The sequence below is a fragment of the Protomyctophum parallelum genome (assembly GCF_964188405.1).
Source record: "Protomyctophum parallelum genome assembly, chromosome: 15".
Classification (NCBI taxonomy): domain Eukaryota; kingdom Metazoa; phylum Chordata; class Actinopteri; order Myctophiformes; family Myctophidae; genus Protomyctophum; species Protomyctophum parallelum.
The window spans coordinates 6821719-6846474 of record NC_139710.1 but is presented as its reverse complement, the minus strand read 5'-3'; the positions used below and the strand labels follow the sequence as shown (position 1 = coordinate 6846474).

At 42.0% G+C, this 24756-nt stretch overlaps 2 protein-coding genes across 3 annotated transcripts; one reads left to right on the top strand and one right to left on the bottom strand.

Annotated features, from left to right (window-relative positions):
• Positions 1-4343: 4343 nt before the first annotated feature.
• Positions 4344-11639, bottom strand: ranbp1 (RAN binding protein 1). Its single transcript, XM_083783573.1, has 6 exons — positions 11471-11639; positions 9441-9577; positions 8935-9092; positions 8661-8789; positions 8164-8232; positions 4344-6488 (listed from the first exon to the last, which is right to left on the bottom strand). Exons 1-6 carry the CDS (start codon positions 11483-11485, stop codon positions 6367-6369), a joined length of 630 nt encoding a protein of 209 aa, XP_083639699.1. The 5' UTR covers positions 11486-11639; the 3' UTR covers positions 4344-6366.
• A 6436-nt stretch (positions 11640-18075) lies between these two features.
• trmt2a (tRNA methyltransferase 2 homolog A) lies at positions 18076-24347 on the top strand. Of its 2 annotated transcripts, none has more exons than XM_083783905.1 (13): positions 18076-18179; positions 18561-19187; positions 20342-20450; positions 20570-20751; positions 20897-21011; positions 21445-21560; positions 21820-21931; positions 22266-22388; positions 22794-22869; positions 22997-23113; positions 23597-23693; positions 23814-24049; positions 24124-24347. In XM_083783905.1, the coding sequence occupies exons 2-12, from the start codon at positions 18565-18567 to the stop codon at positions 23989-23991; spliced, it is 1848 nt and encodes a 615-aa protein (XP_083640031.1). In that variant the 5' UTR covers positions 18076-18179; positions 18561-18564; the 3' UTR covers positions 23992-24049; positions 24124-24347. The 2 variants fall into 2 exon arrangements, with proteins under 2 accessions (XP_083640031.1, XP_083640032.1); XM_083783906.1 differs by having other exon boundaries at positions 23814-24089; positions 24161-24192.
• The last annotated feature ends 409 nt before the right edge of the window (positions 24348-24756 follow it).

The window sequence follows — 24756 nt, the reverse complement described above, 5'->3', positions numbered from 1 at the left end:
TAGTGGCGCTATAGCTATGACACAGCAGATCAGAGGCAGGGACATAGCCGCACAAGCCAACCGCACACCGGGAGGCGGTACAATAAACGGTAAACAAACAAGAAGAAATAAAGCGACCAAATCGGTCAAACAAAGATTAAAAATACTTAACGGCTTCCGCGCCACAGGAGATATTCGCAGCGGGATGTATAGGTACGTAAAGTTCCCGAATTCAGAATAACTCAAGTAAAAAAATGCCGTCACTTGGCGCAGATCCTATTTTAGAGAGAATTTCTACTTCCGCGTACTGGAATTTCCATACGAAAATATAGGTCTGACCAGGGACCCAACATAAAACTCATCAAAATTTCAGAAAAGCTTTATGTAGGGTCCCGAGAGGGGCTAAGCATACAGCATGCAGGAAAAAACAGGAACGACACCGTGAAAAGAGGTGCAGTCACAGCCAAACCTTAGTCGTGGGCTAAACGTGAGATCCTACTGGTAGCAACCCATACGGCCAGTCAGCTAATTCACCAATTTGGCTCTCCTCGGCATCCAGATGCAACACTCGCCACCATGTGGGGGGGAAACAACAAGTCAACAAATGAAACAGCTCAAAGAAAACAGAAATGGCTCAAAATAAACTTAAACTAAACTAAAACAAAAGAAAACAAAACAGCAGTGGCGATTACTTCAAGTGTCTGTGTTCTGTCATGTTTATCCTTCTTGTGGGAACAGACCTCGTCACACGTGACCTAAACCTGGGTAGTAACAAATTGTTTGATTGTATACCTTTAAATGTCCATATGTGCCCTCACATTCCCTCCTGCCACATGAAAGAGGTCAGCACAGCACATGAATCATCAACCTGAATGATGACAGATATGTTTGGATTCATAATGAACATTATACAGTACCTGAATGGTAACAGCTACATTTAGATACAGAATGAAACATGATTAAGACAGTCTTGAGACATGTTGCTCACCCTGGCACTAGTATAGCTAAAAACCCAGTAGCAGACCCAGGTCTCGAGACCCTCGGCAGCATTCACCAAACATCTGAAGTTGGCTAGATGACAGCTAGGGCCTTTAAATAGTCACTTGATTGTCAATGAGGAAGTGGACTGTCCCTATGGTGGCTCCTGAGGCTCAACTCCACCTGGCCACATACAGTACTAAGGAATTTAAAAGTGTACTTTGCCTCCCCCTCAACTGCCCACAACCTCCGACTCCCCCCCACCCTCCACCCCCGACCGTCCTCTGTCCACCACGCGGACCCATTTCCATGGCAACTGGCATGAAGCTCAATTTCGCTGAAATTCGGCAACAGCTTTTAAGAATGCAAAAAAAAGTGAACAGTTGTATTTGCTGTATGCGCTGTGAAAACACGTCTTTTATTTGGTGCCAGAGAGCCTGCTTGAGCTTTGTCCTCTGTACAAATATGAGTGGCAGGGTCTTTTTGAGCCCTGAACAAACATCGCTGGTCTCCTCTACACCCCCCTCGGCCTCTGCCTCCTTCTCAGTGGCTCTCAGTTTACCATGGGACTGTTTTTGTGAATATTCCGTTGGCACTGAGATTGATCTGTACTTAATTAACTACTGTACGATCGTCCTTGACTGCAACCCAAACAGGCTGCATGATTAAGGGCCTAGTTGTGTTATAAACAGTAGGCAGCTACTTAACATAAAAAGGGACATAGTTGGAACACTACGGATACATTAAGGTGAAGGAAACCCTGGGTTGTTCTTTTGCAATTCAGGTTATAAACTACAGCAGATTTTAAAACAATGGCAGGCTAGTAAGCAACGCAGCTGCAGCAATTTAGGCATTTAGATGCTCTTATCCACAGCAACTTATAATTGTGAAATCGGATTTGGAATCAATAAACTAATAATATAAGAAAATGGGATACCAGGTAAATCTGTCTAACATGCTCTCTAGCTCACATTCCTAACATTTGTTAGAACCAAAAACATGACAAAAGGTCTCCACCAAACCAGGTCAGGTTGTGGCCTCCTGGTGGCGCTATAATAGGCCAATATGAAAAGGGTGCAATTTCTTCATACGCCTTTGATGATAATTGGATGATTTCAGGCATTTTGTTCCAAAAATGTGTTTTGCAAAAATCCACCTGTTGGTGGCACTATAACAGGCCAATGTGAAAAGGGTGGGATATATTCCTCAGCCTAGTAAGAAAGCGTGTGAAAGATTTCACGTAAATTGCATGCTGCGTTCATGATTTGAGGCTTTTTGTTCAAAACGGGCCAATCCTGCAAACTTTGAAAGCCAATTATAGCCAATTAGGATGGAATATGTAATCCGTCAGATCCGTCTTCAGCACATGACTATAGAGATACTGTGTAACGAAAGTCGGCCTCTGGTGGCGCTATAAAAGGCAGATGTGAAAAATGCAGGTCAAAGGTTTGTCCTGGCCTCTAGGCAGTGTGCATGCAATGTTTCACGCAGATCTGTGCAGTTATACCGTAGGTAAAAATGGTGAAAAGTTGCCTCATGGTGGCACCTGACGTTTCTTCCTAAAGGGGAGTTTTTATAGTTACCATTGTCGCAATATTTCTTGCTCTGGGTGGATCTTTGTTGGTTTGTAAAGTGTCTTGGGACAACTTGTTGTGATTTGACACTTTAATCAAATTGAATTGAATTGAATTATAACAGGCCGTTCTGAAAGATTCTTGGGGCAGAGGTTCATCGTTGGCATCCAGGGAGTGTGTGTGCAAAGTTTGGCATCGACCGGCCTAACGGTGCCGGAGATTAGCTGGTAATGGACGGACGGACACACACACACACACACACACACACGGACGGAGTGCAAAACATACTCTCCCCATGCCTTCGGCCTGGTGGACACAATAATTAAATGTATGTGTGTTGATTTAGCCAGTGCCATGTGATTGACAATGCCAAGCATATTTGTCAAAGTTACTCTTAAACAGTAATACTATTACTTATTACTTAAAAGTAATATAGTTACTTTACTTATTACTCCCTGCCAAAAGTAACTAGTTACTTATTACTTTACTTATTACTTTTTTTTCCTCGACCACAGTAATTGCATCTTTTTTCACCAAAAGTCTTACTTTGCATTTTCAACATTAGCAGTGTTTATTTAACTCTGAAAAGTGTACTGTATGATGAAGATGGGTCCTTTTGGTTCCATTTATACTTATAATTAAATGAACACCAAGTATTTTACTGTGTATAAATTCATAATTTACAGACTAAATGAAAACCACACCTGGGCTCAAAATGATAATGAAACGCAATCTTTGAACTACTTAAAGCAAACAAAGTGTTATAGCTGCTTTTTTTAATAACATAAAAAGTGGTGCCGGTGTCAACTCCACCTCCATGTTTTGTTCGTCCTTCTGCATCCGATACTTCACCCGTGCAGAATTCTACAGACAAGTGCGCATCGTTTCCGTATCCGCTCTAGAGTCTAGATCTAGACTGGATCAGCAGCCTGCAAAGCAACTCGACCCCAACCCAGTCTACCATAAAAGAAACACTGAAACCCACACACAGTACCACCAAGGCTTGTGGAAATAGTGTTACTTTTGGAAGAAAGTTAATGTAATATTATTACTCAAAATGTGAAAGTAACTAGTTACGTTATTAGTTACTGGTAAAAAAAGTAATAATATTACTGAAAGGAACATATTACTTTAGTTACTTGACAATTGTATATCACAATGTAATGGTCCAACCCCAAGTTAGCTAATTGTAAATTGCTTATACTCTCTCCCTACTCTCTCCCTATAATTCCTATCCATCACCATCAGTGAAACATATCACAATCAAACTGCTTACTATGCAAAACACACAAAGTATAACAATAAATAATAATGAAACACACATTACGTATGTTGGACTGAAGTGGTGGATTTCAATGTTGTTCTGCCCCGTAATATCATATTAATGTACCTATATGTGTGTATACTGTATGTATGTTTATATTGTCTATGGGGGTACACATGTATACATAGGTCTTATTTTCCATATCAGAAATGTTTTTTAGAATCAATGACGTTTCTGTCCTCAGAGTGCGGTGTAGTCATCAGCCTTGTCAGTTATTTTATTGTTTGTCTTTTTCTTTGATATTTGTGTTTTGTCTCTTTTTGTTGTAAGACTCTTGTTTGTATGTTTTTGCTATTTTGTCCGATCTGTAATTTTCTGATTAATCAATACTGAAATGCTTGTATGCCAAAAATCATAATAAACATGTTTAAAAAGAAGGAAAAAATTTACAAAGTGTGCATCATTAAATGCTGGTGTTAAAAACATATTTGTTGTATTAAACATGGTCATCAGGTATTCATGGGATTATTGCAATAATAAACAATGTCAACATGGTCTTTGAGCTTTTATTGTAAGTGGAGGAAATTTGTCATACCATTTAGAGTGCCAAAAAAAAAACACATTCATACACCACTACCTGCTAAAATAGGGTTGACTCAGTAAATTGAGGATTTACTTAGAAGGTATAATAAAAACAGGGCTCTTGTGATCAGCATTTTCTAGACCTCAAAACGAACTCTGCTTTCAAAATGATGATTTACACTGATTACCCCAATTACTGACACATTTCCTGCATTTTAACAGTCACCTGTAAAAGCATTGAACAGATGGCACTTCGATGCACTCTCAAGGCATGGGAGGGGTCAGACCAGTTAGGGGTATTTAGCACACAGACCTGATACGGCATACTCTTCCATTATACACACTCTACATGCTTTATATCTGAGGGAATGTTATGACCTAAAAAAAATATACAAACTGGACCACCCAGAGTTGGGACTCCAGCCAGAATTTAACCTACACCGAAACCTGACAAACCGTTGACTTTGGATTTGGTGTGATGATTGAGGGAAAGAAAAGCACTTGAAAAATATGACCTATAAGTGAATCTGATGATCACTCAACAGCCAGATGTCAGCAACTGTCTGGAGTGTCTTCACTTCTTCCTCCAAGTCCCATCAGAGCAATGATCACTGATGTTGAACCTAGAAAAAGGGAGATTCCTACAAGGCATCCACTGCACAGGCTTAACCTTACACTTGGCTGTATCTAAAAATGGAGGCATGGACAAAGGGGAGGAAATCGCATTGCGATGCACTGTAGTATTCAGCCCTCCCCAATGCACCTGCTCCTGCACTGACTCAATTATCCTCACCCTTCCTAGAAGCTAACTTTGCTTCATAAAAAAAAAAGACAAAGAAAAAAAGAAAGTGTTACCCCAATGTGGGAATTATCAATATCACAAGCCTCATTTCACAGTTTATCAAGAAAATACAACAACATTGAATTACAGGTGAGCAGAATGTATTCTCTGCACTCCAAGGTGTGTGTGTGTTGGGGAGGGGGGGGGGGGGGGGGGTAAGGAGGGTAGGAACTAGGAATGGAGATCTTTTTTCCCAGAAATTGAATACTACTTTAAAGGACAACTTCAGTTTTTTTCAACCAAGGTTCATGTTTTAGGTTATTAGAGAAAGTAAAAGGTGAGTGTATTTTTTATTTGCTGCTTTCTTTCGTTTTAGGGATTCTAGCTGTTTTTGACAGGGGGGCGGGGGCATTCGAACATGGGGCTAAATATGTATTTCTTTACAAAATTTTATAGCGATTTATTTTTTTATTATTTACTATAGACCTACTAGACCCCAAGAAATTACATCTGGCCACAAAAGATCACAGGATTTTATATATTGAACCTATGACACACAGTGTGGCTTCTTCCCCCCCAGTAGGCAGGGATGGCTCCAGGGGGGGCAGGGGGGGGGGGGGGCTTTAGCCCCCTCTGGTGGAGGCTTAGCCCCCCATAAGCCCCCCTCCAAACTAGCCAAATTGACTGACTTCTATGTAAACCAAGATTCATTAGCCCCCCCTCTAAATAGCCAGCCCCTCCATAGCACCCACATTTTCTGGAGCCGTCGCTGCCAGTAGGCCTCCTTTACATTCAGTAGATCCTGTGATCTTTTGTGGCCAGATGTAATTTCTTGGGGTGTAGTAGGACTATAGTAAATAATAAAATAATAAATCGCTATCAAATTTAGTAAAGAAATACATATTTAGCCCCATGTTCGAATGCCCCCGCCCCCCTGTAAAAATCCCTAAAACGAAAGAAAGCAGCAAATGAAAAACAATTTTTTTACTTTCTCTAATAACCTAAAACATGAACCTTGGTTGAAAAAAACTAAAGTTGTCCTTTCATTTCCAGCGGAACCAAGGACTTGTGATCGAGGCAAAATGGAACGAAAAGGAGAAAAAAGGGGGGCAAACAAGAGTGTAGTGTCCAAATTTCAGTTCTTTTAAAGTCTGCTGTAGAAAAACAGGAAAATAACAAAATAAAAATTGCAGATCAGCCAAGCAAGTTCAGTTCTTCTCGACAGTCACCTCCTTTTTCTCTTCCTTTTTTTCATCTGATGCCTTGTCCTCCTTTACAGAGAGCTCCTCCAGCTTCTCTGCCACTTTGTTTGCGCTGTCTGAGTCACCTCCTGCAAGACAATGTAATATCACATCAAAATCCACAAATCTAAGAATAAGAAGATCGCAAATTCTAAAACAGACCGCACTAACTTCCCAGATAACTCATGATCTTTTCCTGCCTTTTATTGAAGGTATTACAGTGAAGATAAGACAGGAAACGTGGAGAGATGTGAATGTCTCAGGATTGGGAATCAAACCCGCAACAGGCTGTCAGGCTGCATTGCAGCCTATATTTGGTATGCGGCTGGACCGCTAGGTCACGCTCCTCGAAATAAACACCAACACACACACTTAGTTGTGCACTGGCGGCAAAGCCGACGCATTTAGCAAAACTAATGGATTTACAAAGGGTGCAGCCAACATTAAACAATAAATGATTAGTCAATGCACAGATCACATCGCAGCAGAAGGCTATATGGATCACTGTGCTAAAGCCAAGCAGACATCTTCATATTGCAACACAAAGTTGTATAACATGTCACAAAATTATAGGAAGGAGCAAGTTGTTACATTAAGTTGCTAAGAGTAAGAGTTGCTAGTATCTCAGGGTCTTGTTCAAGAGTGAGGGGAGGACTGAAGGAGATCAACCGGACAATCAGAGCAGCACTCGTTACTCGTACAAAACCTGAGTAACCAAAATGACTGAATGCCGACTTTATCATTCTGTACATTATTAAAAATGCAGGTCAGATGTTTTTTCCTTGGCCTGTAGGGAGTGTGCAGACAAAGTTTTACAAAGATCGGTGCATGGTTGCATGCTATAACGGGCAGATGTGAAAAATGCAGGGAAAAGGTTTTATATTGGCCTCGAGAGAGTGTGCATACAAAGTTGTACACAGATCGGTGCATTTACAGGTAAAACAGGAATTGGCCTATTATAGCACATTTCGTCCTCGGCCTAGTGGGAATGCACATACAATTTCACGGAAGTCGCACAGTGTTCATGATTTGTTCGAAACGGACCAATCATGTGAGCTTTGGAAGCCAATCTTAGCCAATCGGGATGGAATATGGGAAAGATCCATGTTCATCACATGACTATAGATAGTATATGGATTTGCGTGATGTATGGATACAATGTGTACGAGTAATGAAATGCGTTTAGGAAAGAAATCTGCCTCATGGTCGTGCTATAAGAGGTTAGTCGTTGGCATCCAGGGAGTGTGTGTGCAGAGTTTGGCATCGGCCCGGGCCAACGGTGCCGGAGATTAGCTGTAAATGGACGGACAGACGGACGGAGTGTAAAACATACTCTCTCCCCATGCCTTCGGCCTGGTGGAGACAATGAAGTCGACAATCGCATTAAAATCCCAGATTCTGCACAGACGCACATATCTGCAAACACCCACATGATGTGCATTAAGCCTACATTATGGCCGGTAAAAGTTTGATCTCAGCCACGTTGGTCAGCCCAAACAAATATCTAGCGGAAATCGTTTTGTGGAAATTGGAGGAATGTATACACCAAATATTTTTGTATAATTTACTGACCCTGCCTTTTATAAAGGACAGGATTAGCACTAGCAGCCAGGAACAGTGAGTTTGCGTGTTCAGCAGATGTAATTATTGGTGGCTTTTTAAGGTTAATAAGCCCCACCTCCTCTATCTCTGCCTGCTTCTCATTTTAAAGTTGTGCTATCACAGAATCACTGTCATGTCTGTGGCTCAGAGTAATGCACATACCCGTTTCCTCTTGAGATTTTCTGACTTCCTCTTTGCACTCATCAAACTTCACCTTGAATTTCTGAGCGTCTGAAAAGTGAACACATATTTATGATAAGCGACATGATTTTACAAACAAAAACAAAGATATATACAATGTATTTCAAATCAAAGACAGATCTCACACATCAGTCTACATATTAAGAGCAGTTATCCTGGTGTGCAAGAGTTAGACAAGAGAAAGACATTCTAGATTCTATGGAATCCAAATAACTCATCAATTATGAGTCAGACGACTTTAATCCATGCAGGTAATATTGTGGTTAAGTTTACTTAGAAAGGCAGACTAACAAAAAGTGGGGAGAAAAATGTACTATGGTCAACTTCAGCTGGTAAAACTATTCTTCCAATAAACAGCTTCCCCAAGTTGCTTGAAGAATGCTTGCTTCAATCAATTATGGACCAATTAAATACATTTTGTTCAAATTTTAAGTGGATTGAAACGAGAGCATGCTCACTTTCTGCATTGAGGAAACGTATTGCCAGGAGTTCTGGTTTGGGACTTTCATCAGCGAAGTCTGCTAGTGTGTTCCATACCCAGGCCCTATCACTGCCGGCGTTGGGCTTCAACTCCATCATAGGCAAGACTGAAATCCAGAAGGAAGAGAACAGGGTTACGAATGTAAATGTTTGTTGATGAGCCATGCTTAGTTTTTGGAACTTAAATATTGTAGAAGCAATGTTGTAGTTGCTTGTTGTTGATAATAATTTGACAAAAATAAGCTGACTAACTGTGATGATTGGCACAGATCTTCAGGGTACGGTCTCTCCTCATCAGTAGGCGGATGGTGCCCTTCTCTTTGTGTTTCAGCAACTTCACATCACCAGTACCACGCTCCTTCCACTCTGCAGGTTCATTCTCGGAAGCAAAACGGTAGAGCTTGGCCCGCCTACAGAGATATTATTTGTTCACAGGGTGTCACTGGTTGTAAGATGCAGTCTCTCTCCTCCAAACATTACTACATAGAGATACTACATAAAGCCTTTGTGACAGCCAGTACGATTTAGAAGAGATTATTAATTTAGGACCCACGCAAATATAGTTTTGATGTCTCAATAGTCAATACTGTCACACTTTTTCCTAAATTCCCCACAAACATATTGTACGTTGGTGACCTTTGCTGCGTGTCTCCCCCACCGCTGTACAACCATCAATAAAGGCAAAAAGACCCCAAAGATATCTTTAAAAGGTACTACATGGCATGCATTATCCAACAGTTGTCATGGGGGTTTCTTACATTTTGAAAAGCTCTTCCTCGTCTTCCTCTAGCGTTTTCACCTCCTGCTCTGGAAGAGACACGATGGGCTCAAATTGGGGGTCATGGTTCACATCTTCAGTATTGTCTGTGGGTGTTTCATGGTCCTCTTGAGTGTCCTTAAAAAGAAGGTTTACAAACTCAAAAACTGTAGACAAATCATCATACACCTATAATTATCATCTCTGAAAATAAACAGCCATGCTAGTAATACTGTATAATATATGCACGCAGGCATGATTTGATCAAATTTGCTCACATCATTGGTTTTAGGGTTACTGTAACTATTGGGCACTGCTGTCTACAAACAGAAAGTAAGTATCAATAGAGGGATTTAAAAGATCACTGTTGGGAAGTACAGCCTTTGTGGGGGGGAACTGGCTGTAGCCTTTGTAACTGACAGTTGCTGGTGCTGAGCCAAGCATCTATGATGCAAGGTGGGATTAAATACTCCCACTATTTTTATTTCCATAAAGTTAGGACAAATCATGTACAACTACAACAAAAAAACAACTAAATTCACTTCCACTCCATTGCAGATGCATTTACATGGTATCAAAAGTATGGTGCAAGTGAAAATATGCAAAAGATTTTGACCAGAGAATAAGATTGATACTTTATTTCAGTGCCATTTCTAAAAGAGTGTTTTAAAAAAACAGAAATCATGAACAACTGGGAGCAAAATGTTTGGCTGTATGTATTTACAGCATGGTTATGGTGACAATCACACGATGGTGACAAGTGACAACTTGGTGGCATGAAACAGGATGAGGTTATTAGTATGCATTGGGTAAAGTAAGCAGTCATTGATTGTGGATGTATCATGTATGTATCCGTTTACAAAGTGGTCCTCCTACAACAATACTCAATATATAACTTTTGACAAACACAGTCACATCACTCTTTAGCTTGATTCAGCTAGTTAGCTTGCTGCATCAAAATAGAACTTGTACTAGCAACGTGGGTACTCAACTTGACCAGGCACGATTTTGAATATGTATTTATTTAGCAAACAGACTGACATTGCGTTTTGCTGACAAAGGGTATTGTATGTGTGCAAATGATACACCTGGTCTTTGTCGATTTAGACTTAAGTTCGAGGCCTTTAACAGCTAATGTTGGCCAGAATAAAAGTAATTGATTTAAATCATCAACTTGCTCCAATCAATGTGCACTTCATCAGCAGCTGAATGTGACTATTCAGATTACGGCGCTACATGGGATATTTAGAGCAAACAAGGCACAACAATCATGTGAGTGATCGCATCCAGTCAACACTAGTGATAAATGGCTACTAGTTAGCTCGTGTTAGCCACGTAGCAAATGTTACAGTGCTTGCCTCCTTGAGAAAGGACCCGTGTAGACAGTTGAACGGATTTGGTTAACTAGATCATCATAACGGAATCAGAAATGACTGGAGCTATGCATTAGCTGTACTGAGAGCGATGCCATCATGGTCAAATGTGTAGACAGTACCCAAGTTGTGGGTTAATTTATACTTTAGTCATAGATGGAAACCTTTCGACAAGCGTGGTTCGACAAATGTCGCATTTTCAAGTACTGAAATGGTGCCGCCGTGACTTGCGTCAATTACATTCCCCCTTTGAAAATGCGTCTTTTTTTGTCGCGCGACAAAGAATACATTAGCCCAATGCTATGTAGCTAACGTTAGCATGCTAGCTAGCTGGCCACTCTTACTTGTGAGCTTTGCTAAGTCTAAAGAAAGGCGGTTAAGTATTCAGGTGGTCACTTTTAGGACTCGGTGAAAATAAAAGCCAACGTTTTGTGATACATTTGTTTGCTTTAAAGCCTAAAAGGGAGAACGTGTCAGCGCAGTATTTCTTATTTTGCTGTTAATAACGACACAGACAGCATCATTGCCGGCATTTGTTTTGTTCCGTCGCTTCCTTTACAAACTTTAATGAATGTCAATTAAAATGCACCGTTTGACAGAAAATGTTAGTTTCAATCCACGCGCTACACACAACACTACGCCAGATGCACGGGCTCACCTTGGGATCCGCCATCACAACGTAGATGTTTGAAGATTGTGGAATTAGTTTGACAGACTGAACTGAAGCCAAACTCAAACCTAGAGCGCTCTCTCTTCCTTCCTTCCTGCTGCAGCTCGAGCTTTCGCGCGCCGAATTTCCTCCACACACCACACCGTGTCTGTCCGTCGCACAGAGAAGAGAGACTGCGCAGCTCCCACTGCAGCGCACGCCTCACCGTCCCGACTCCCGAATAATTATCACCTCGTATAATGGAATACAAGTCAAATAAATGTATCTAAAACAAATATCACTCATACATACTGTTAATCAAATTAAGTGTTTTATTATTATTATTTTGTTCTTTCGTAAAAGGGTGTAGTGTCCCGATTAACGTCACGTTCACGTCCATATACTTCAAATAAAACTAAAAAAGTATTATTATTATTATTACTACATTTATTATTACAGACCTCCTGAGAGGCCACTGACAACCACTGAATGAAATTAACTATTAAAGGGAGTGGAATAATGTGGGATTTGATGTTTGTAGGCTAGTTAGGGAACAATTGATAAAATACCACGTTCTATAAAATAGAACACAAAGTAATGAGAGTAGCCATATATTGCATTTGAGAATTTCGTAGACTTTGCGATTTTGCTTTGCACAAATGCACACTGTGGATAATGTTTTCTAACCGGATATTTGTACTGAACACGAAACCCTAGGGAACTTCCTGTTTACTTCCTTGATTGGGACAAGGAAGCTCTTAGAAGGAAGTGAAGTGGTCACGTGACTGGGCTGCGCCATGACACTTTCATGGACACTTCCATGGGAGCCAAACTCACACCAGTAGTGCAATGAATACATGGCAGTGAATGGAGCCGGCTGGACCAGCTCATAACAAACATTATACATGAACGTTTGCAAGCTTTGTCATATAATTGGTTCAGGAATATGAAAGAAGACATAAGTGATATCACACGTTTTTTCTGAGTGGTTGTTTTTCGACTTAATAACTATTTATTTTTATTGAGGTATTTATAGAAGAGCACATAGTAAGTTTTCTGCCTGGGCTGCTCTCTGCTCTTTGAAAAAATAAATCACATTAAGTAGTATGCACATCAAAAAATAAGACAGCCTAAAATAACGTGTTATATATATTATTTTATTTTCCAGAAGCATCACTTTACAAAAGGTCTCAGCCATTCATAAATAATGTTTGTTCATGAGCTGGTCACTGAGCTCTCATTGACTCCAATGCATTCTGCCAAACTTCCGGGTGTAGTTTGGCTCCCATGAAAGTGTCCATGAAAGTGTCATGGCGCAGCCCAGTCACGTGACCACTTCACTTCCTTCTAAGAGCTTTCTTGGATTGGGAGCAAGCAAATATAAGACATCCGGTTGCCTTCAGAATAAGGTGTTGTGTAATTAATGTAGTAAAAATGCACTTATGATATTTTTAAATGGCTTATACTAGAGTACTTATATGTGCCCTAAAAGGTAGTTGCCGATTTAAAATGACTAATAATTCCCATTAAATTGGGCACTCTTGAGACGGACTTTTGACTTTGATTGATTGATTGATTGATTTATTAACAGTTTGCAGAATTACAGTACATTTCAAGTACAACTCAATACAAAAACTGTGAGTGGACGACACAACACCATAAAGCATTACACTTGTTTACAATAGGGCCCACCATTTTCAATTCATCAAAACATTAAGAGACATACGAATATACACAACTATATAGTCAAAACAGGAAATCATCATACAGGAGGTAAAAAGGGAAAAGAAACATATACAGTGAGGGGGAAAAGGGGTGGGTGGAGGATTCAGATTTTACGGGGGCCAGTTTCTAATTGCAGCCGTCCGTAGGTGCCCTTTGAGAGCAGTTTTGAAGGGGTGAAGGGATTTGCATGTCTTAATGACTGTTGGTAGGGCTTTCCACATTTTGGCATAGGAGCAAAATGATTTTAGTCCCTCGTTTGTGCTGAATCTGGGTTGCACATGTTTTGTTGAACTCCCATAGTTTGTTGACTCCCATTAACTAAACCAAAAGAGGGCGTTGTTTCTCCTTTATTTGCGATAGATTCTCAGATTGCCTATAATTATAGCCAATTATTTTAGTGGTTTTATTATAGTGGTTTTCAACCAGTGGTCCCGGGACCACCAGTGGTCCTTGAGGGGGTTCCAGGTGGTCCACAGCTAAATGATGAAACGTTGGTAACCAAATGGATCCTTATAGACCGTTTACTCTGAGTGTAAAATAAAACCAAATGGACCCTTATGGGTCCATTTGGTTTCAAGAGTTAAATTATTGTTAAACATCTGCATTACTTAAATTACAATAAGTCTAAACAATTAGAGAATGTAGATATTTCTATTTTCATCAACGCCTGTTATCTCATCTAAATATGTTGTTCACTGGGGTGCATGGCCTTTACAAATTGAACACTGCAATAGAAAATGGCTCTTCGTATCAACTGGTGTGACACATGCACATGTTCGGGGAGACCTCTACAACAGTGTTTCTCAACCTTTTTTGTCCCGGGGCACACTTTTCATAGCCTAAAAATCTCGGGGCACACCTAGATATATGGTGTGTGTATATACTGTATATATACTGGCACTTCCTCATTGACAATCATCAGGTAACTATTTAAATGCCCTGTCTTCTTCCAAGCTGATCGGTCAATAGGTGCTCTTCTGCGATTCTGGCAGGAACAACGGAGGCCTGGGCGCTTTGAGAAGCAAGGCCTTCCTCCTGAAACCCTGGGTCTACTGAAGCAGTGGGACCGACTCGCCTTGAAGGATGGGCTGTTGCACAGGGTGTATAGAAGGCCAGATGGAGGGGGGTATGTCCATCAACTATTGCTACCAGAGTGTCTGAGAGAGGAGGTTTTCCATCGTCTACACCAAAACTATGGACACGAGGGCAAAGAGCAAACCACGGAACTTATCCGGCAGCAGTGTTACTGGCCAGGCATGGGACAGATGATCCAACGGTGGTGCAGGCGGTTTGGACGATGCAGCCTCTCGAAAGACACACAGCCTCTGGAAAGGTTCTCTATCCCCCATCAGGTCGTCAGGCCCCCTAGGTCAGGAGAGGCCTTGTCTCAGGTACGCCGCTCAATGTTGGAACCAGTACCAGGCAGCCATCCCGTTGCCCAACCCATGGTGAACCAAAAGTCCTGCTGCCGGAGGGACAAGGAAGACGAAGACGATGACGACGAGCTATACATCATGGTGGGCCCTGCTCATCCCACAAGGCCACGTCCAGTTGGTGTCCCAGCCAGTGACATCCCCCCTCACTGGTCCGTTGGTGGTGCTGAGCCCCCCAACTGCCCCTGTACATCAACCAGTGCTGAGCCCCCCAACCGCCCCGTACATCAACCAGTGCTGAGCCCCCCAACCGCCCCCGTACATCAACCAGTGCTGAGCCCCCCAACCGCCCCCGTACATCAACCAGTGCTGAGCCCCCCAACCGCCCCCATACATCAACCAGTGCTGAGCCCCCCAACCGCCCCCGTACATCAACCAGTGCTGAGCCCCCCAACCGCCCCCATACATCAACCAGTGCTGAGCCCCCCAACCGCCCCCGTACATCAACCAGTGCTGAGCCCCCCAACTGCCCCCGTACATCAACCAGTGCTGAGCCCCCCAACTGCCTCTGGGTATCCACCAGCCCCTCCTAGCGAAGCAGGTGCCATACGAAGGTCGACTCGGGAGACAGCCGGACAACACTCCAATCCTCATAATCTGCCAGTGGCGATGGGGGGTGCGGCTACACTCTCCCGGATACCTGGTGTGAGCAGCTCCACATCAGTAGTTTTTAGGCCTTGGTGTTAGACTAGGTTATTGTCGTGGACATGTAAAGAGCGTTTGGGAAATGTGTGCTTTATGCAATGAGCATGCACCTGAAAACAGAAACAATGGCAGCTATATCACATTGCATGCTTGGTTGAATGTTTGTTGCCTTTTTTGCGCTATTGTGTACTGTACAGAGATATTCTGCAAATCAAAAGGTTGTGTGGACAGGGGAAAGAAAATCTGTCTTTACACAGTAAGAAAATGAAACAATCGACTGAAACAAGCCAGACATACGTAAGCATCTCAATAATGGGTGACCAGATTTTTAGATATAAGGGTTCCCTTTTTGACACGGTAAATCAAACTTTATCCAAATGCAGCACTCCTCCCAGCTCCTTCAGCCACATGTCAACTGTCGGAGGTTTATCCGATTTCCAGGCTTGTAGTATTAAAGGTATATTCAGTGATTTCACTCAAAAAACCTTAGGTTTCGTTTTTGGCTGTGACCTAAGCCTTTCATCCAATCAGGATAGAGAGCCAAAAACGAAACCTAAGGTTTTTTGACCCCCAGGGGTTAACTGGGGACAGGGGGGAACTCCTTATATGGTCAGCACACTCTATAGTAGAGAGGATTATCACAAAACAAAAAAATAAGTGATATTTGAATTAAGTGAAATCACTGAATATACCTTTAACTTCCTAGCTAGCAGTGTAGAGAGCGAAATGGCCCGTGCCTCCCTCGTATTTGTTTTGGACCTGATCTGGTTCCACCACACCGAAGAGTGCAACTAGAGGTGCCGGGGGGAAGTCTCTTTTATAAGCTTTAGCCAAGAAACGTTGCAATTAATGACAGAAGAAACTGATGAGACAAGTCCCTTGTTCCGTTAAACACTTTCCACACATGGGAGAAGAATCTTTAAAGATTTTGTTTAATTTAGTTGGGGAATAGTACAGCCTATGAACAATCTTATATTGAATCAGGGAGTGCCTAACATTGATAGAGCTATGGTGAAAGTTGGCGATACAATCCTCCCATACTCCATCTGAAATCTCTATACCCACAATTTGTAATTTTCTGACCTTATAAAACTGCCTCTTGAGGGATAATGATGGCCAAACAGACTTACTGTTTGGACAGTTTTGTCCAAATTAATCTCTAAAAAGAACTAGAAACTGCATCGTGGTTCTATACCTCCATCAACCAGTTGCTATTTATATTCATGTTTGGATAAATGTAACTTATCACTGTTAGAATGTCATATTGTTGACCATTGACATTTGATGAGCACATTTTATCAGCTGTGCCAGAAGTCATCAAATTAAATCTTACGGTAGTCATTTCAATTTTGAGACATTTATAATGAGGCTCAATGGCAGATATTGGCACGTCAAAAAAGCACTTTCACCCAGAAACTCCATTCAAACTTTTTATTTACTGCAATGCACTTTTTTAATTTTTTAATGTCGTTGCCTTGCTTTTCTTTTTTCTTTTTTTCTCCATTGCTCTGTAAAGCACTTTGAGCTGCATTTCATGTCATGAAAGGTGCTATACAAATAAAGTTTTATTATTATTATTATTAACGCGTGGGTATGTCCAGATAGTTGCCTCGCGGAGCCGTCTTTTGTCCAGTGTCCATTCTGGGTCCGGAAACGGTACTTTTTTGAGCATTGACCCCAGTAGAAGGTCTGCTGCTGTGAATTTTACACCTCTCCCGCTTAGCGGAGAGTGGGGTGTGGTAGAGGACATCTCCCCGAACGCGTGGGTATGTCCAGATAGTTGCCTCGCGGAGCCGTCTTTTGTCCAGTGTCCATTCTGGGTCCGGAAACGGTACTTTTTTGAGCATTGACCCCAGTAGAAGGTCTGCTGCTGTGAATTTTACACCTCTCTCGCTTAGCGGAGAGTGGGGTGTGGTAGAGGACATCTCCCCGAACGTGTGGGTATGTCCAGATAGTTGCCTCGCGGAGCCGTCTTTTGTCCAGTGTCCATTCTGGGTCCGGAAACGGTACTTTTGTGAGCATTGACCCCAGTAGAAGGTCTGCTGCTGTGAATTTTACACCTCTCCCGCTTAGCGGAGAGTGGGGTGTGGTAGAGGACATCTCCCCGAACGCGTGGGTATGTCCAGATAGTTGCCTCGCGGAGCCGTCTTTTGTCCAGTGTCCATTCTGGGTCCGGAAACGGTACTTTTTTGAGCATTGACCCCACTAGAAGGTCTGCTGCTGTGAATTTTACACCTCTCCCGCTTAGCGGAGAGTGGGGTGTGGTAGAGGACATCTCCCCGAACGCGTGGGTATGTCCAGATAGTTGCCTCGCGGAGGCCTCTTTGTCTAGTGTACATTCTGGGTCTGGAAACGGTACTTTTGTGAGAGTTGACCTCAGTAGAAGGTCTGCTGCTGTGAATTTTACACCTCTCCCGCTTAGCGGAGAGTGGGGTGTGGTAGAGGACATCTCCCCGAACGTGTGGGTATGTCCAGATAGTTGCCTCGCGGAGCCGTCTTTTGTCCAGTGTCCACTTTATAAAGTCCATGCACTCCAGTGAATAGCATTTATCCATTTAGATAACTTTATTATTATTATTATTTAATTACTTATTTTTATACAGAAACATAATGTGTGTCTTATAGCATAATTTAAATGCTTAATTTGTAGTTTTAATGTGCAAATTAAACTTTTTTTCAATACTCTAGAGGATACTCTTATTTTGAAGAGATCGTCCACCGGAAGTCTTAAATTAGCTCACTAGATTAGCTCACTAGACAGTGCCGATCGAGGCTGAGTGAGCGAGTGGCCAAGATTGGAATTGGCTCAAACTGCTCGCCATCACTACCGCTACTCGCAGTTCAAAGTTCACCATTGCATTGCAGCACGTGGATAAACTAATATGGCAGCGCCCTGTAACTGAATGCCAAAGAAGGTAGGTACACTGTATCTCTCTCTGTTCCATAGCCTCTCTAGGTACACTGTCTGGCACATTATATATTTTTTAGATACACTGCGTTCGCAGTGCCGTTGTTTACACTTTACACGAATTGAAAATGTTGTCTACTGTTAATCATAATATACTGCCACAGGAGCAGGTACTAAACTAGCCTAAGATTTAGACTCGTAGATGTATTTATCGATTCTGACATTTTCAGATTGATAATGTCAGAATCGATAAATGCATAAATTAGCCCTGCTCATTCTGGTTTACTTGTGCACAAATAGACTGGCAACCTGGGCACGTCAACATTATGCATTCCTTGCCAGAGTTTTTGTACCTTCTTATGACTAATGTTTTTTTCCCCCCTCAAAGTATCATGGCAGATGTTAGTGGCACCCCAGATCCAGTGGCGGACACCCCACCCTCAGTGGAAGGGACTACTGCTGGTGATACAGAGGACAAGACAGACAATGTGAAAACAGAACATAAAGCAGAAGGCGAGGAGCTGTCAGACCCTAGCAAATACCGCTACATTCAAGAGGACCTCTTCACTTCAGAGATCTACAAAGTGGAGATCATGAACCTGCCTAAGTATGTTGGCTTCAATGATGTGAAGAAGTTCCTGGCTAGGCATGGCCTCAACCCGCACAAGATCAAACTGCTCGGCAGGCAGTCTTTTGCCTTTGTCACCTTCAAGAATGAGGAGGAACGTGACAAGGCTATGAAGATGGTGCATGGCATGCAGTGGAAAGGCAATGTGCTCAGTGTGAGGCTTGCCAAGCCCAAAGTAGACCCCATCCTCAGGAAGAGGAAGCAAGATGAGGGGGAGAGTGCAGGAGGAGGACGGCCCCCATCCAAGCGTCAGGAAGCGGATGAAGAAGAGGAGCCCTTCAGTGTACAGATTGCCAATGTGGTGACTCCGCTGTGGAAGGTCCCCTATGAGGAACAGCTGAGAAGGAAGGAGCAGGAGGTGGAGGCAGTCCTAAAGACGCTGGCCAAGTAAGGCTTTAGTGATGCAAGTCGACTGGGGTTTTACATTTTGACATTGGAAATTTAAAATTGAGTTAATGCACAAAGTAATTGCATTTATTTGAATTCTTAAAAGAAAGCTGGTACCAAGATGTATGCAATATGGGCCCCTTACTAGCATGTCTACTACAGGCAATTCATCTGAAAGTGTAAAAAGCATAAAAAAGCTTTACCTGTGTCCATTATGAATCGGTATGGCACTCTGACAGTCACACTTCAGAGTTAGTTACAATTCAGGCATTTAGCAGACACACTTTATCAAAAGCAACTCACAGTAAGCAAGGTACACGCATGCAAAACAAAGACGGTGTGCCTCAGTAATCTAGGATCATAGAGAGAACCTGGCATCAATCTAAACAATGTAATATCAAAAAATAATAATCTAATCTGTATATTGAAACTATAGGTAGCCCCTCTCGGAACCCCCCTCCCCCGGTTGAGCTCTTTTCATCGTTCACCCGTAGGGTCCCTTAGCATTTATTCCACTGTCTATGGTACACAGCTGTACATACCCTCCGTTCAGGGCAGGCCGTGCTGCGCTCCGCTTAAGTGGTCGTGAGATGTTTCAAAGATGCATAACACTGCTATAGGAGTCTTGGGAGACAACGGAAACATGGAAGAATTTTCATTTGGCTTTTTTTCTCCCCGTTTTGGCTGCTCTGACATTCTCTCTTCCTTCCTTCCTTGACTTCCTTATCTTCCCATTGTACCACCTCCCGCACTGACACTGGCTAGCTGTGCGTCCCTACCTTCCTGCCTCTGATCTGCTCTGTCGCAGCTAGCCAGTGTCGGTGCGGGAGGCGGTACAATGGGAAGTCAATAAGGAAGGAAGAGAGACCACGGCCTGAACGGAGCGTATGTACAGCTGTGTACCATAGACAGTGGAATAAATGCTAAGGGACCCTACGGGTGAACGATGAAAAGAGCTCAACCGAGGGGGTTCCGAGAGGGGCTAGGTACCAGGTAACCAAATGACCTAGCATCTCTCTACATTTGAACCATTGCATCAGATTGCATGGTCATCAAAGCTAGGTCAAGTGTTACGGCCTAAGAAATAAGTTTGAAATAAGATGCGTATCATACAGAATTCAGAGTATTCTAAATGTTGCATCTTTGTCTTTCAGAGAAATAGGCAACACAAACAAAGCAATGATGCCATGGCTGTTTTCACAGAAAGGGAAGTACAACAATAAGTGTTGTCCTCTGGAAGCCATTCGACCGTCTCCCTGCCAGGTATCACAAGTTGGACATTATTAAAGTCAATACACACACACACACATGCTAACAACTTTTAGTTGAATGTCATCAACAACCTTTTTGAAAGTCTATTTGTCCCTACTGTGTCATGGCAGACTGAGTATAGGAACAAGTGTGAATTCCTCATTTCTGTGGGTGCTGATGGTGAAGACAAGACTGTCGGCTTCCGTCTTGGAAAATATAAAGGTGGTTCATGTGCTGTGGTGGGACCTGCAGATACCACTCATGTCTCAGATGAGACCAAGAAAGTGGTCGGCGCCTTTCAGAAGTTCATTAGGTATTTGAATAATACACAACTTTGTGTGTCACTCGACTCACTTCATGATTGTGAAGCATGTGCCAGCCACTCAGGATATTGTTGTTGACGCACAGCAACATTCTGTGGCAATCGAAAAATGACCCCCCTCTCAATTTACACACAGGACAACCCCATACTTGGTATATGATCCTGAGACATATGAAGGGCACTGGAAGCAGTTGACAGTGAGGACCACAAGAAAGAAGCATGCCATGGCTATGGTGTTTTTCAACCCACAGGTATTGAAACACTGTGACTTGATGGGGTACAGGCTTTAGTTCCGACATACTATTGATCCGAAGCCTCAATCCCTAACCTAACCATAACCGCAAGCACGGGAGCAGCGCATGTCGGACCATCGCATTTTCGCATCGCATCGCATGTCCCCGCGCTTCGGACCTTTGGTGTGTCGGAAACGCGTGCGCACCCCATTTGATATGCCATGAAATAAAACGGACACATTTTGTGTGATTTACAATGTTCGACCTCTTATCCTTAAAGTTCTTAAATGTACATATTCACAGTACCGTCAAAGCTTTGATGGTGATACAGAGTTGACATTGGCCTATTAGCATCTATAGTAGAGAAAGCTTTGTCCACAAGTATAAGTTAATCTGAATAGTTTTGTTTAACATATTCCCAAGCATTTGACTTTGCCCAACATCTCTACAGAAACTTGAAGAGGAGGAACTTAATGCACTAAAGAACTCCTTAAGGATTCACTTCACAGAAGGAGAGGGAAAACACTGTGGTGTCACATCCCTTTACTTCATAATTGAGGGTCAAAGGTGAGGAATGAAGAAGTCAGAGAGCTACTATGTTAAAACACTTAAACCTTATTTTATGCTTAGTTACTCGTATGATGGTGTCGCGTGGCAAAAATACCCGAACCACAAGCTCACAACGCATCACATTGTAAATCTGCTATTTACGGTAAAGAAAATCCAACATATGCCATGGTCATGCCCAAAATAGGAATGCCAGATTTAAAGTGGTTAAACACAGTATAGGGGTCAGTACAATAATGGTCTATGTATGTTTGTCTAGGAAATCTCCTAACCTCGAGGACTTGCCCTGTGAGTTGGTAGCTGGAGAAGCGTACATTCACGAGGAACTTCTGGATCTACAGTTCAGAATATCCCCTCATTCTTTTTTCCAGGTAACTTTAACATGTATTGTTTGCACACTGTCTTCCACTTCTACTACTGACCACTGGGCTGCAGACAGTAGTGTCGTGTACGATGAATCCAGTCATTACATTCCTACTGTTGGCTACCGAGCAGCTCCACTAAAACAAATTGTAATGTCATTGCATGTACAGCATTAAGGTTCCAAATCTACTCCATATCTCTGCTATTGTTTAAGGCTAATTTATACTTTGTCAAACACAAACGATATACTTTCAACTGAAATTTTCACCATGGTATTTTTGTCATGATGTGGTCTTCCAACCAAATATTTGATTTTAGTGTCTGCATGTGTGCCTCCTCTAGGTGAATACGGGAGCGGCAGAGGTGCTGTACTCTGCAGTGGGGGAATGGGCACAGCTGCAACAAGACAGCACTGTACTTGATGTGTGCTGTGGCACAGGGACCATTGGCATCTCTCTGGCTAAGGTATACCCGTTACCCGGCCGTAGCAGTACTTGCATTCTCCATAGAGAACCCAGTGCACAGTAGGTGTGCGCTGGGTTTTTACTGGGAAACTAATTTTAGTCGCCGGTGATATGAGGACCCGTTGTCGTTATGCTACTTGTCTCTGGAATCGTACATCAGCGGCTGGTGAAATCTTGCCCAGAGACTCATTCCTGAGGCTCCCTACTTACACCATTTCCCTCTCAGATTACCTCCAGTCTCTCAGCACAAGGAAGTTCTTACTTTACATTGAATACTTTTTCTTTAATAAATGTGCCCTATGAAGCAGAACTTAGTGCAGACTAAAATAACTATTTATTTCCTACTTAGTCATTTGTTGTCCACAACAAATAGCATAAGTAGCGATATGCTTATTTTTCTCCACAGAGGGTGAAGAAGGTTATTGGGATAGAGCTGTGCCAGGAAGCAATAGAGGATGCCAAATATAATGCCAAACTCAATGGTAGGACATCTGTTTAGCCCAGTGATTATTTATTTCAGTAAAGGCATAATGTTTCCAAGGTACATATTGCAGAACACCTTTTAACCGAAGGATAGATTGTACTAATTGTTTGACAAAATGTTTTTAGGTCTGAGTAATATTGAGTTTCACTGTGGAAAGGCTGAAGATGTGTTTCCCAATGTTCTCAAGTCTCTGGTGTCATCCAATGTCACAGCCATTGTGGACCCACCCAGAGCAGGCCTGCGTAAGTAGACTTGTCACCATATTGAAGGCTAAAGTGAAGGAAATCGGTAACACACTAAAAATAATCATTTTGATTCAAGTTAAAACAAAGGTTTTTGTTAAGTTAAGCTCTTTAGTAAATATATTTTAAGGAAGTTGGCAAAATTTCAGCCAATCAGGAGAAAGTATCAGTTTAATTTTTATAGTGTTCCAGACCAGTTCCAATTTTGTCTGCTCATTTCTTTCATAACTTCCTCTCACGTGTTTAATCTGTATCCTGTCAGTTCTCATTCTGATTGGATACAATTGGTATCCTAACCTGAAAATGTATTTTGTTTAATAAAGGACAGACATGAAGACTGGTTACTGTCTGAACCAAAGAAAATTACTTACCCCTACTTAATAGTTGACAATCTTTTCAAATGCACAAGTTGTTTTACCTTTTTAGGCGTGTTCAGAATATCCATACAATAGCCATGCTTTACTATTCTTGTCGTTTGAACAGATCCAAAGGTGGTCTGTGCCATCAGGAAAGCGGAACATCTAAAAAGGCTGGTTTATGTGGCCTGCAATGCCAAGGCAGCCATGGTCAACTTCATTGAGTACGTTTGCCATTTATTCAGTTTTGTGCAAATGTGGACAAAAGCAATATAACTTAAAGAATGACTGCTGTCCACCATTTAAAATCTAATGTGTTGGTGTTGACCCTTCTTACTTTCCAGCTTATGCAGAGCACCTTCCAAAAGAGTGCAAGGGGCCCCGTTCCGACCAGTTCGAGCCATGGCTGTGGATCTCTTCCCCCAGACAATACATGTTGAGATGCTTCTGCTTTTTGAGAGGGTGGACTACAATTCCCAGAAGGATATGGAAGACGGACAAGAGACAACTCTCAAAACATAATCATGTAGAGTACAATGCAAACCCTGACAAAGATAGGCATTCTGTTACCTGTGCATAGTAGCTCAATGGGTTATAGGCACTTAAGCTCCAGGGTTAAGGTTATAATTCTGTTCCGTTACCTGTGCATTGTAGCTCAATGGGTTATGGGCACTTAAGCTCCAGGGTTAAGGTTATAATTCACAAGGAATCTTCATAAAGAAGTAGTAACAAGACAGTTTTAGCATAGCACTCTTTTTTTGTGATTACAATTTAAGTTCTGTTAATACATTGATGCCATGCTGTATTTTGAGTTGTATACTTGCATTATGTTTGTGCAAAATACCTTCCTGAATGAATAAACCCATTTTGTTAATTGAGCAATTCATCCCCTTATTGCTAGTATGATTAGACAGACATATTTAATTAGGACAATTTATTTGCATAACAAATCACTGAAGTTAGAGCTCAGTTGCAATACATACTTCATTTTCTAGGCAGCAACATCTCAAGCAAACAATCCATTGGAACGATGCCAACAAGTGTAAAAGCATTTTTTCCCCCCCACACTAAGAACATAACGGTAGGGATAACATTCTTCCACAATAGCCTTGTCTCTACCAAAATGAAGTGTCCACATACTGTAGGGAATGAACATTCTAGGAAAAGAAAGCAGACCAAACAATTAATGCACAGCTGTTTCACTTTGTATTCATTTCAGCAGGTATTGCAATGCATCCATTTCTTTGTATGTTCTGCAACATGAGTATTCCATAAAATGCATAATGT